The 13,794-nt window shown below is 41.3% G+C and overlaps 1 protein-coding gene across 5 annotated transcripts in view; it reads right to left on the reverse strand.

The window, feature by feature from the left end:
• The window catches only part of NCKAP1 (NCK associated protein 1), a 53,534-nt gene extending 42,292 nt beyond the window's left edge, over positions 1–11,242 (reverse strand). For 2 of the 5 annotated variants that reach the window (XM_030951851.1, XM_030951850.1), the window contains exons 1-2: positions 11,029–11,242; positions 453–470 (exon numbers count right to left, since the gene is read on the reverse strand). In XM_030951851.1, the coding sequence (XP_030807711.1) occupies positions 453–470; positions 11,029–11,136 (126 nt within the window). In that variant the 5' untranslated portion in view covers positions 11,137–11,242. Of the gene's footprint in view, positions 1–452; positions 471–10,618; positions 10,725–11,028 lie in introns of those variants that run through there. The other 3 variants (XM_030951853.1, XM_030951852.1, XM_030951854.1) reach the window with 2 other exon arrangements.
• Between the last annotated feature and the right edge of the window lie 2,552 nt (positions 11,243–13,794).

The following is a 13,794-nucleotide window of genomic DNA, read 5'->3' on the forward strand; positions in this document are numbered from 1 at the left end:
TAACTTACGTAGACGGATCAGCACAGCTTCTCTGGACAGACACCTGAGGAAGCACCTCCTGTTTGTTGCCAGCTACAGTGCATGCTGCCAGACACTGCTCTGCTACTCTGACTAGGGAGCCATGCCACACCATTTCATTGGGAGTAACACACTAAAAGCAGCGTTACTTACATGACAAAATATGCGCTCAAACCGTGTTTCTCTCAAATATTCATTTAGTTTTGTTTTCCTCAGAGGGGTTTGCAAAGGAGTTTCACGTCTCATGCAAAACTAAATTACATGCTAGGCGTTTCTACACAACAGAGTGAACTCAAATGACAACTCATTTAAAAAACTTTTCCACATTGATTTCTATGACCGAGTTGTGGACTGTAGAGACAGAAGTCATGGAGTATGAGACCGATTCTGAAAGCGGGCAAGCGGGCAAAGGGAAGGTGAAAAGCTTTGCAAACCTTCCAAACTTGTCCTTGCTGGGAAAGCAGTGTAATAAAAAGAGAGAAAAATTACATATAAACAAATTACTCTTATATTCTAAAGTATTACATTTATGTGAACTAATACACTATTACCTACATCCAAGAGAACATTACAACCATCTGTTACTCTAGTCAGCACACTTTCTACTGGATGTTGATTATTCTAATACTCACAAACAACTTTACACTTTTTAGAATTTAACTACTGTGCAAAGCACTGTGAATATACTGAGACATGTAACTACTAATAGTACTTCCAAACTAAGTTCAGGTGGAGAGGGAAAAAAGGTAACAAACATCACATGCAACTACAGGGGGAAAAAGGAGAGAAACTCAGTGAAGTTTTACATACCTGAAAAAGAAACGGTAGCCAAGAAAAAAAAACAAACAAAAGAGTCATTATTGAAAGTTTCTAAAACACCTACCAGTAGTAGTACATGACCATCATGATGTATATATACTCATGTACTATTCTGATATCAAAATGCTCATATTAGCTAAATTTCCCACAAAGGTACTAAACTTTGTTACAGCATCATATCTATAATATAACAGGAACTGATAATGAAAATCAATTCAGCAACATCCACAGTATGTTAAGATATTAAATTGTTGCTTCAATCTCCTTAGAGCAGCAAACCACACATGTCAAAAAAGAGCTATTCTGTACATACCTCAAAGTCTATGCAATTCAAAAGTACAAACTATACTGTAAAAAGGCATTAAATATTCAACATAGAGCTTCAAATTTATGAAGTTTTAATTAACTCCGTGTCATGGGTGTCAGAACCTTTGTCAAATTATTTCAATTTGTTACTCTTGCCACAAAACATGTAACTTTCTCTACTAGAAGAATTACTAAGAAAACAAATTAACTGACACATATTCGTGCCTGGGTACCATTCCTGCCCCGTTAAATTCCAGCATGGTTGCTGTTATACAGGAGACAAGAAATCTGCCACTGTTGACTTCATAAATTTTTCAGTCTGAATTCAAACACTCCTTCCACATACACTCCTTATTTTTGCTAGAAACAGATGTTTTCCTTCCTATAAATTAGCTCTTTAAAATGTTTACTAAAACTTATGTTCTACCCCAGCCCTTACACACACTCAGAAGGAAACAGAGATCTGGAAACATCAACATGCACATCCTCCTGTGCCTTCAGGAACTCAGCCCCCAGAAAAGAGAAGTATTCTCTCCAGTCCAACTGGCAATCCTCTCAGTATCTGGGAATATGCTCCTTCTTTGCTTCTCCCCATCATTTGTCAGCTGGCATCATACTTGAAGCAACTCTAACTCTTCCTACTAATGAACTACACTAGACTGATTGATAAATAAGAAAATTCCTGCAAGATGTTAGAAGCATCCCTCACACACACCACAATTCCAGCTTCTAGAAAGCTGCACTAGCCTACCTAGGCTGAATTGAAAGAGGACAATAGATGTCCCTGAATGAGTGGGTCAATGTTTTTTCCTTCACTCTCCCATGCTCCACAGCAGCTCAGCTCCTTTGTAAGAACTGGTATTTACAGATCTAAGAACCAGCTGTTGTTGCATCAACAATATTCATCCATACCTGCATTCAGCATCACAGGTAAAACAGTCTCCACAAGTTAAACCTCTCCCCAAATGGTGAAGAGACTTCAAACTCCCCATAGTTCACTCTATAAAGCATAGAAGAATTAATATGCAAACTCCAATCCTAGCACTTTTGCACAAGCATGAAAGCGTGGTAAGACACATAAACAGAATTTTGCTGTAAAAAAACCAAAGACATTGAGGGCAATAGCCTTAGAATGCAGATAAGAAATGTAGTTTTTTCTTTTAATAGTTGTATTAGTCAATACAAAATCCTTCGTGAGTACTGTAATGGGTAGGAACTTTGTGGTAGAACATACAAAGGCCATTTCCCAAATACAGCTCTCCAGTATTCATACAGAATTCCAAGCACCAGCCAAAACCAAGTTTTTCTTATTAGAAAAAACCCCACAACACAGAATTACTACAATTTTGAGCATTAAAAAGAAATTCACCAATTAAAAATGTTCTTACTAGTGCAGCATTCACAGAATACAATTCTGAAGCTATGAGATTCCAGCTGCTTCAGCCCCAAAATATTATACTCAAAGAATCTCCCAGCAGTCAACTCTGAATTCCTTTGTATATTACTGAACAGCTGATAAGCAGCCATGCTGAAAAAGATCATGCTAAGTTATGGTTAGAAACTAATCTACATAATTCTTAAAAAAAATTAATGGATTCAGATGCTGGATTTCTGCAAGTTACACAGCATTTCTTTCCACAGATCTTTAGAATGGTACCCTGCTATGATAAGCTCTCAACTAAGTAAAGGCATTCTGTGCAACTACCAACAAGAACAGTATGATTTCTGCAGCTAAGAAGTCCACCATTCAAAATACTGATTTGCTATCATCTGCACAGGTATCAAGCTTCAGAGAGATCAGACTACCTGCACTGTTTGCACATGTTCAGGCCACATGTTTTGAATTAAAGCAGCATTTTCCTATCTATCCTACTGAGGTAAATAATTATATTATTATTACACAAAATTCAGATTCTCTTCCTCACTTCAGGCTATTATATTCTTCTATACTAATTTCACTTTGAAAATTAAGAATACTACATATATCTATACTTTCTGTGTTGTACTCATTCAGAAGCAGCCAACAAGAAAATAGGCAACTACAAAAATCTGCTTAAGGCCTACATCTAAGATGAGTGGCCTCTAAACAGGAAAACAGAATCCAGTTCAACTGCCTTTGGCCCAGAATACACCAACACTAATATACAGCAAAGAGACCTTTTGCCCCAATACTGTTACCGCTCTCACTGCAAAAATCTAAGTTTAACATTTGACTTCCTACTTGAGGGCAGAGGATGTTGAAGGAGAAGAAAAAACCCATCAATCAACAAAATTACTATATACATGCAGCTGAACTGGCATGCATAAAAGGAAGTTTATGTTCAGGTACAATCACTGTCAGTAGTCAGTGCCCCAAACTTGCATTTAAAACCTCTGAACCTCACTCATGCCACTCATTCACATGAACCTGTTATGTGCCCTTGAATAAGAACACTGGGAAGTATCACCTGAACTACATGCCTTAGGATGGTAAAAAATAAAGCATAAATATTTACTGCATTATGGAAAGACCTATTATTTATTTTCTTTTGTTGTTGCTAAACCAAACTATCCTAAATTAGCAGCAGGGCTGTCTCCCAATAAAAGAGAAACAGGGCCATTTGAATTAAAAATTTTGTATTTTCATCCCCCAAACCTCCTACACCAGCAGATTATCATAAACCATACTTTGCAGCAATTTAATGTATTTATTACTTCAAGAGATTTGCTGTTACTGCAGAGTTGAGATAAAACACTGCTAAGCACAGCTCCACTTGACTGTGACAACATACACTGAAATAATCTCAGTCAACAAATCACTTCACCTTTAAATTTCATTTACAAATGAATCTGCACTACAAAACTCTGTGAATTTAACAAGAAAACTGATGGAATTTCAATGACAGTAAAAACTATGCCATTCCCCAAGTTAGTAACTTGGATTAGTAAACAGAAATGCAGGATGCCTCAGACCCAAAACCAGGAAAAGCTCCTGTATGTCCATTTACAGTTTACTACAGCACTTTCTTTTGAAAGGCCAGAAAGGCAGCACAGTAAAACTGTTCTTCCCTTGGAAGAGCTGCTGGCATTAGAGGCTTCATGCTAAGACATATCTATCTCTAAGTTTGCATGCCTGGTTTCCAGCTGTGCAGCCTGTAAATAATACTAAATATAACAGTCAAAGAAACATTCAAAGAAATGTTTTCACCATTAATTATATTTCTGTAGGATAAAACCTATTATATACTCTTTGTTTCTGCCACGCGTTTAAAATAATTAATATTATGAACTCACAATCTCTAATTCTGAAAAAGCAAAACTACTGATAAGGAAAGAGAGGGGAATAAACAATAAAGAGCTGCTTTGAATAGTGGTTCACACTACATTTGCTTTAATATCTCTGATTAAGCCTACCACAACTGCCTGCCTGTATTTTGGGTTGTGGAAGAGTAAGTTCATTACTAAACAGGCTGGTCCCAGATAAGTTTTGTGAATAAAGCCTTGTCCCTTGTAAAGTCTATCCAACAAGATGCAAGAATTAGTTGGGGACACATTGGCAAATTATTATAGTTTAATACTTTTGATAGCTAAAATTTAACTGTCCTACAGCAGCATAGCTAGAGTGACTTTGTACTAAGAAAATTACATTACTTATTCTCATAGTTACATAAATGATGAAAAGTAAACCTGCATCTTGATATACATTATGCTAATAGTTTCAACAAGATATGGAAGCAGAAGAAAATCTCCATGTAACTACTTTATGAAGAGTCTCTAAAGGCCTTGGACATATCCAAAATATAGCACAAAATTATCAGAAATTTAACAGCTGTTGCACTTTCTATTTACTAAGGTTCCAAATCTGAAAGATAATGATCCTTCATATCAATTCAAAATTACAATTAAAGGTGTTACAGTCAGCCCAGTGTTTCCTAGATGTAAGCAAGACATCTCCCCTGTGTTTACTCATTATTTGGTGTGTGTTGACCCCCTAGTACACACCTTACTTTAAATCCTAGTGTATCACTACTCAGAAATTCAATTAAGTAAAATGTAAATTCATGTGAAATCAGAAGAAAAGGCTAGAAAGGATCACAAGAAATTGCCTACCTACCTCTCCTGTTCCAAGGCAGGATCAACTATATCTGTGCTGCTCCTGGGATATGTCTGCCAAATCTTTACTAACAGGTCTCAAACAGGCTACATTCAAAAACATTCTCACAATATTTTCAAATATTCAATTCAGTTTTCCAATATTTAATTTAATCCACCACTTCTTGATCTCTGGTGGTCATATTGGATGGCATAAACTATTCCCCATCTCTCTACTCCAGTCCTAACTTTTTACAAATTTGTATTACTTATAAGCTGACTTGAAAACACATTCCCATTTTTTTAATGGGTGCAATTTTCTGCACCACTTGTCCTTATTATTTTGCCCTGAACTTTCTCCATTTTGTCCACATCTTCCTTGAAAAGAGTGGTCAATCAGATATGCTTTCAATGAATCTCAATGAGGGAGATGTAGAGGAAAAAAATTACTTCCTTTCCCTTCAGATTATCTTGCTCACATTTACATAACCTCACATCATCCCTGATTTTATGCAGCAAAACTTACCTGGCTCTTGTTTGCCCTGGGATGTCCCTAACCTTTCCCAGCTATTTTCTCCGGACTTTAAATCTCATTACTTCTCATTTCGTCCTTTAAATTCCACTAATACAAAATACCTTACAATCATACTTGCTCAGCCACCTCCAAGCCTGTTAGACCATACCTAAAATTTCTAAGTTCAAGCTGTATTTCAATTAGATTCTGTAGCTTGTCCCAGCTTCCTACATATACATTTATTAAGCACACTGTAGGCATCATCTAGGTTGTTGAATCAAAGAGTGACTGGAAGCAGAAGTAATACACACCCCAACAAGACCCTGTTGATCCCCATCTGACAATGAGACCTTCACAATCATTCCCTAATATGGTGATCCATCTGCTTTCATCATCACATCTTCATCCAGACTGCACTTCCTTAGATTGTTCATGAGAACAATCAGATGAGGTCACATCAGCAGCCTTGCTAAAGTCAACATGTGAATTATCTTCTAAACTGTCCATCCTAGAGTGACCCATCACCTTGTGAATGAATGAAATATACTGGGTTTGACATTGTCTGTACAGTGACAAATTCACATTGTCCTCTTGTGTTTGTAGCACCTCTTTAAGGCCTTGGTTCTATTAAGCAAATATGGGGCAGGCGAAATGCAAAGGATATAAAAAAGTAAGAGAAGTTTCACTGCCACAAAACTTTTCCTCAATGTAGTTCATAAAATAACATCTTAATAAAAAGCAGCAAGGCAATGGGAAAGCCCTGTCTATTCTAAACCTCAAATGGGAACTGTTATTACTTTTTAGGTCTATCTCCTCTGCATACAACTTTAAAAATCTCTTGGAACTAAAACTGGATTTGGTTTTGTGTTAACACAAAATGAACAGCACTTGCAGGGGGCAAGGTAACTCGTATTTGTAAGCCAAGAAACACGATAATTCTGGGCATCTACTCTTGATGCAAAAGGGAAAATCTACTCTGTATATTTTTGGGACTTTTTATTTTATTACAAAGTCTGTTTCTTTACAAATTTAATTGCCTTTCTGAGTGAAAAATTATAGTATGATATGGCATCACCAGTTAAGTGTTTGCTTCCTGAGCAAAGGATTTTTTTTTTTATTGCCAGCACTGTGAGTTTGTTTGGGGGTTACTCCTCTGCTTATCAATAAGACAGTATTATAAGCCATTCCTCCGAGATCACAGACACAAACATACACTGCCATTTTTACCTTTAAAGAACTGCTGACATCTGTGAAAGCAATACTGCCCCACCCTGGGACACGTCCCAGTGACCTGAAGACATTACCTGGCATTATCTGTTCAACACCAACCTTACAATTCAAAACTAAACTATTGCTGAGTTTTTCCTCTCAGCTCAAAGGTCTGCACTCCAGCACAGAGCTCTGTGTCCAAAGGGTGATCTAATCCTACACCATTCCAAACTTCAGAGCTCTGCAGATTGGAAACTTCCCCATGGTCTTCCTAAAATCACCTAAAATCTCTTCCACTGTTTCCTGAAGAACTGCTGTAATGCCTGAGCAAAACTGTACACTTTATTCACTGGTTCTACTAACAAAACAATCAACTAGCTTTTACAACTTTTAAATTCAAGCAGTAACATCCTCAATACAGGTAAAAATCCAGTATTTCCACTACTACACCTTTAAAGAAAATATAAAGTCAGCTAAAGCCTCTGCAAACAGTTAAGTTCCTCATCTATGACTTCAGTTTGATGATGCAGTTCACATCTAAGAGTTGGTTTAAGATCCTCATTTTTCAGATACTACGTAACCAAGCTGGGAAACTCAAAAGAATTTGTTTTGTTAATGACATTAAAAAAACATCTTGTGAACAAACATAAAACCTATACTGTGAAGAACAACAGAACGCTGCTAGCAAAGCAACTTATGCTAAGTAACAGACTCATGTTTGATTAACATAGACTCTAAATAATTCAAAACTTTAACTACTATCCCTAGCAGTTCTGTTGACTGTAGCAGTACTTACACACTCACCAAAATCACATCCCCTTGACTGGCTGTGCCTAAATCCCTACTTCAGGTATTTCAAGATCAAATATCTTACTGTAAACACATCCTGGTATCCAAGGGTTTTATAAACAAACAAAAGACAGGCCTACAAAAAAGATTATTCTCTGCTGCCACCACTCTCAAACAAAACCAACAGTAATGGCAGCAGTTGCTCAAAGCTTACCAACACAAGACTGGAAGGTAATCATGAAATCCAAGCTTCACCTGAGCCAGGATGGCATGAAAAAGCCCTGCTCTTTGATTTACACAGGTGTAGTTGTAGGCAAGTAATGACCAAAGTTACAGGGTAGACAATAACCTAGATAACCATGGAAAAATTCTTAAAAAAAAAGAAGTAACAAAGCAAGAGAGAAACCACAAGTGAAAGAGTTCCAAGTTCATTACTAATACTGGTCCCAATGCAGCAAGCAAAGAGCCATCCTTCAAAATAACAAAAGCAACAAAAAATCCACCTCCTTACAGGGTGCAAATATAAATTCTGTCTCATTATCCATTATTGCCCTAGTAACTTCACTTTTCCTTATTTCCATGTCACTTTCAGAGGCAAAAAAACCATACAGTCAGAGAGTCTGTTTTAAAAACAACAAACTTTTAACTGTTTCAAAAGACAACAGTGGCACAGAAGGTCAGTAAACAAGAAATTATGAACAATTATCAGCTATAAGCACAACAGCAACAAAACTGAACTTTGTATAGGAAGATGAAACAAAGAATCATTGTTACTAACTGCTTTTAACAACTTCTGAGATTCTTTGGGAAATAAAATTTTCCTGCTTTGTTCTAACAGTTGAAAAAATTCTTAATCCTTGAAAATCTGTACTCTCCAGACAGCATCTACAGCAATCTCTACTGCTGCTGCACACATTTCAGTCTCTCACTTCCTCTTATTAAAAAAAGTCTAAACCATTTCCTTTAACCGCAAACCCACATATTGTGTGGTCTTCAGTTTCGATATCATCTTCAACAGAGCTATGACAGAATCTTAAACAGCAGTTTTGGAATTGACAGCTTAAAGAGAGGGAAAAAAAGAAATAAACAAAACCAAAGTGTTCCAAGCAGTCAGCGATGCTGCAGCTGGGCTGAAGAGAGACTCACAATAAAATACAATCATCAATCCCAAGCCTTCTGGGCTCACCCTCTGAGCTGGCCAGTTCCCCCTGTCAAGCAGTACTGACTGCAGCCGAAGAAAATTACTATTTGAATTCACAAATCACTACATGAATACACAACAGTTGTGCCTGGGACACCTTCACATTTGCAAAACTACACATGACACAACAATCAGGCCACTTGGTCATGCCTGCTCTCCCTCTGTATGCAAGACCTAGAAATTTTGGACTCAGCTCTTGGCATTTGCAGGAAAAAGTGGTGTCACCCCCAGTGCTGATGCTCCCCTACAGTGAGCCTGTCCATCTGCATCACTTCCTAAACAGGAGATCAGCAGAGCTACCACCATATGGGCCAACAGGACTCTGCCATCCACACATGCCAAGCAGAAACATGTCTGTAGGCACTGGAGCATTTAACAGGGCTAAATGTCCCTCTATCAGAACACTGGGAACGAAAACAGAGCCCAGACTCACAGTGGCTAAGGCAGAGCTATCAAGGTGAGGTTTCATTTCTCCAGTCCTCTTTCCTGCCCTGCAAAGCACAACTGGGCTCAGGAGAAACTCCCCTCGCTTATTTTTCACCTGGGATATTTATCTCAAAGTTCAACAAGCACACACACAAACAACTTCCTCATTTTGGCGGTTTTCCCCATAAATTGTGGATTTCTGTTTGTTAGAAGTGTAATTATATTGCTACCATTGTTTAACTGAAGGGATTTTCCAATGTACAAAACTACAGACTAAAAGTAAGCTTTCAGAAAGACGGGAATTTGTAATCATCAAGTCAGAATGCCTTATTTATGCCAGCAAGGAAAATTTTTGGAAACACGCAAGTGCACACCAAATAGTGAAACGGCTTTGGATGAACACTGACTTTTAAATACTTCAATCGCTCGGTTTGTTGGGGTTTTTTCCCCTGAAAAAACACCTGAATTAAAATCAGTATTGCACTTGGTAATCCTTACTTCTTCTGGTAGTTCTTACTTCTCCCCATATGAGAAAAAAACTCTGACAAAACACATCCTTTACCTCAGATCACTCAGGCAGGGTCACTCCTGACAGAAACCTGGCTGCAGAAGTCAGAGGACCAAGAAAGCACCTAGAACTCTCAAACTCCCTTCGCCACTGCAGCTGAACCCAGCATGGGAACAGCACTGAAATTTTAATGGGCTGAATCCACAAAGGTGTACTCACTGCTCAAAGGTAATAACTAGCATTTTCTTTGAAATAAGAAAAACTTCTCAAATAATTGTGTTCAAGGCAAAGCAATAAAATCCTGACTAGTATTCATTACTGGAAGTAGGTTGAGGGGCCATACACTTTCAGACGGTCTATCACTCATGAGGAAAATGAAGCCGGGAAGGATACAAGCGCCCAGCACAGGGGTCAGAACTAGATGATCTTCAAGGTCCCCTTCCAACCCAAATAATTTTACGATTCTGCAGCCATGAACTACATTATTTCCTACAGCAAAGCACAACGATTACCTCCAGAAAAGAAATTAACCGAGCGCCCAAGAAATTAACCAAAGGCGTGACCCATCCTTCTCTGAACACTCAGACCCAGAGCTTCCTGCACGGCCCAGCCACCTCAGCCAGGCCAACACAAACCCAGTCCCCCGGGCAGCCGGGGAGCTGCCCCAGCACCCCCGGCAGCCCCAAGCACCCGCTCCATCTCACGCCGAGAGCTGCTAAGCAACCGCGCGCCTCGAACTTATCGAAATTAAACTTACTAATTTTACCCCGAGCCCCTTTTTCCCTCCGGTAGCGACAGGTTTTGGCGTGGGAAAAGCCCCGCGGCGCTGCCCACTCGCGGCTCGTGTGAGTCACGCACGGCAGCGGGGCGGCAGCGGCTCCGGGGGCTGCGCCGGGCCCAGGCCCCGCTCCTGCGGCCGCCGCCGGGATCGGCCGGGCCTCCTCCATTCCTCCATCCTTCTCTCCCGGTATCGATGCGGCGGCCGCAGCAAAGCCCCGGGCCCCCCTTCCCGGGCCGGGCGGCTCCCGCCCAGCCTCCCGGGCCCCGCCGCTAGGCCGCGGCGCAGCCGGCACAGCCGCAAGCCCAGCGGAGCGCCGGCCCGAGCGGCGCTGAGGATCGCGCCGGGGCGGCTCCCCGTCCACCCCCTCTCGGCCGGGGCCCCCGCACCTTCTTGATGTTGTAGAGCCGGGTGAGCATGCCGACGCCGCGGTCGTTGAGGATGGTGAGCTTCTCCGCCAGCTTCTGCTGGCTGGGCTGCAGAACGGACCGCGACATCCTGGCGCTCCGGTGCCCGCACCGCCGCTCTGAGCCCCGCGGCCGCCGGCCTGGCCCGGCGCGGCTCTCCCTGTCCGCCCGGCCCGGCGCTCGGTGCCTCCGCGGGGCGTGGGCACGGGTCACGTGGGGCGGCGCTCGGGCGCCCCCGGCGGGCGGGCGGCGGCAGCGCAGAGCTCTGCCCGGTCCGAGGGTCCGTGAGGGGGCCTGGGGCGCAGCACCGAGGTGGGCGGGGGAGCGGTTAAGAATGCCCGTTTTTCTGACAGGTTTACACCTTAAATAAATATTACACCTTAAATAAAAATAAAATTATGGATGCCCCATTCATGGAGGTGTTGGCTGGATGGAGCTTTGAGCAAGCTGGTCTAGTGGAAGCTGTCCCTGGCAGGGAGTTGGAACAAAATGGTCTTTAAATCCCCTTCCAAACCAAACCAGTCTGTGAGGCTATGAAGGCCCTTTTTTTTTTTTTTTTTTACTTAAACAACTTCATTTTTTTATTCAATCGACTCAATTTTTTCACTTAAACAACTTAAGTCCTGCTTGTTGGCCACAATAACTCCCTGCAGCTCCACAGCTTAGGAGCAGAGTGGCTGGAAATGGGCTCAATGGAAAACTGGTCAGCAGCAGCTGAACCTGTGCCATGTGGTGAACCTGAGGCAGCCCAGGGGAACAAGGAGGGCAGTGGCACCTGGCCCGTGTCAGAAATCGTGTGGCCAGCAGGGCCAGGGAAGCTGACATCCCTCTGTACTTGGTACTGGTGAGGCCACATCTCAAGCACTGTGGCCAGTTCTGGGCCCCTCAGCTCGGGAGAGATATTGAGGGACTGAAACTGGGCCAGGGAAGTTGGTGAAGCTTCTTGCTCATGTTCCTACAAGGAGCAGCTGAGGGAGCTGGAGTTGTTTAGTCTGGAGAAGAACAGACTCCAGGGGGACCCGAACACCCTCCAGGGAGGGTGGGAGCCAGTCTCTTCTGCCATGTCAGTGAGAGAATGAGAGGAAATGGCCTTCAGCTGAGACAGGGGACATTCAGATGAGACATTAGAAAACTTTTTTCACTCTTTGGGTGGACAGGCGTTGGAATAGGTTGCTTAGGGAGGTGGTGGAGTCACCAGGCCTGGAGATGTTTAAAAGGTATCCAGATCTGGCACTGGATGATGTGAGTTAGGAGTTACAGTGGCAGTGCTGAATTGGATCACATTAAAGGTCTATTCCAACCTTGATGATTCTATGATTTTTTTCTTACTTAACCATCTGAAATTAAGAACTGGGGCCCAGCAGAACACTGCACAGAGTAATGCAGACACACTGTCACTGCTGGCGCCCCTTGTTTTTTGAGGGCACTTCCACCAGAGCATCACACCCGCCCTGGGAGTGGGAAGAACCCAGGGATACCCATGGAGGTGCTGCCCCTCTGCCCCACTCATGGCTCACACCATCCCCCTAAGCTGTTGTTCTAGACCAATGTACAGCAAATTCTGAGAAACAACATATCACCAGCTAGATGAGTCACATCACTGCTGGGGTTTTTTCACTTGAAGCACAGGAATTAAAAGGACATATTTTTAAAGAATGGTGAGATTTCTGTGCTGTGAATGTCAACAGCAGACCTCCAGGAGACCATCCCTTGTTGTGATGTCTTAGGAAGATGATTTCAGTGCCTGAGAGGCCAGCACAACCAGCTGGGATGCTGGGATCCCCAGACTAGGGAATGAGAGACAGGCTTAAGAATTAACCTTCTAATCTAATATTTTTTTATAGTGGCACCACCATCTGTGCCTTTTTTGCATATAAATACTTGTATTTAATTTTTCAGTTCACATTTTTGCATTAGAAATCAGAATTAGACTGTCTTCTAGAGATTTTAAACTAATCTATTTTAGAAAGCATAGAAATGAATGTGAGAAGCCTGAATGTAGTTAATTTGTTTCTGACTGACCTCTTCACTTTAGCAATTACAAGACAATTTATGATTCAGAATAAAACTAGGAAGCAAGAACCTAGAGTTCCAGTCTGAAGTCTGCTATTGATTCATCCATTGGCCTTTACCAGATGATTTAATTTCTTAGCTTTGTGTCCAAAAGTCAGGAGTACCTAGCAACAATGTTGTAAGGATTAATTAGGTTAGACCTGTTAGACCTGACTTTTCATTACTGGAGTCTATGGAAAACATCAGAAGTATTCAAATTGCTATTTAAATTGATAAAGCATAAAATGCTATGTGATTTAATTATATATCTATAGTAATATTCTACACAAAGCATCTGCCTTCCATCATAAATTATTTTTTTTAACTATCAAATGTAATATTTCTACTTGAAGCAAAGATGTTTCTCATGTAGTTGCACTGCAAAATACGAATCATAGAATGGTTTGGGTTGGAAGGGACCTTAAAGGTGATCTCATTCCAAACCCCTGCCATGGGCAGGGACACCTTCCACTAGAGCAGGAACTCTGTCCAGCCTGGCCTTGAACACTTCCAGGGATGGGGAATCCACAGCCTCTCTGAGCAGCCTGCTCCAGTACCTCACCACTTCCACAGTAAAGAATTTCCCTCTAATATCTGATCTAAACCTATCCCCCTTCAGCTTAAAGCCATTTAAGAACAAATACTACTACTTTTTTTTGTTCCTCACCTACACACCTACAGCTAACACAAAAGCAT

Source organism: Camarhynchus parvulus, chromosome 7 (assembly GCF_901933205.1).
Source record: "Camarhynchus parvulus chromosome 7, STF_HiC, whole genome shotgun sequence".
NCBI lineage: Eukaryota > Metazoa > Chordata > Aves > Passeriformes > Thraupidae > Camarhynchus > Camarhynchus parvulus.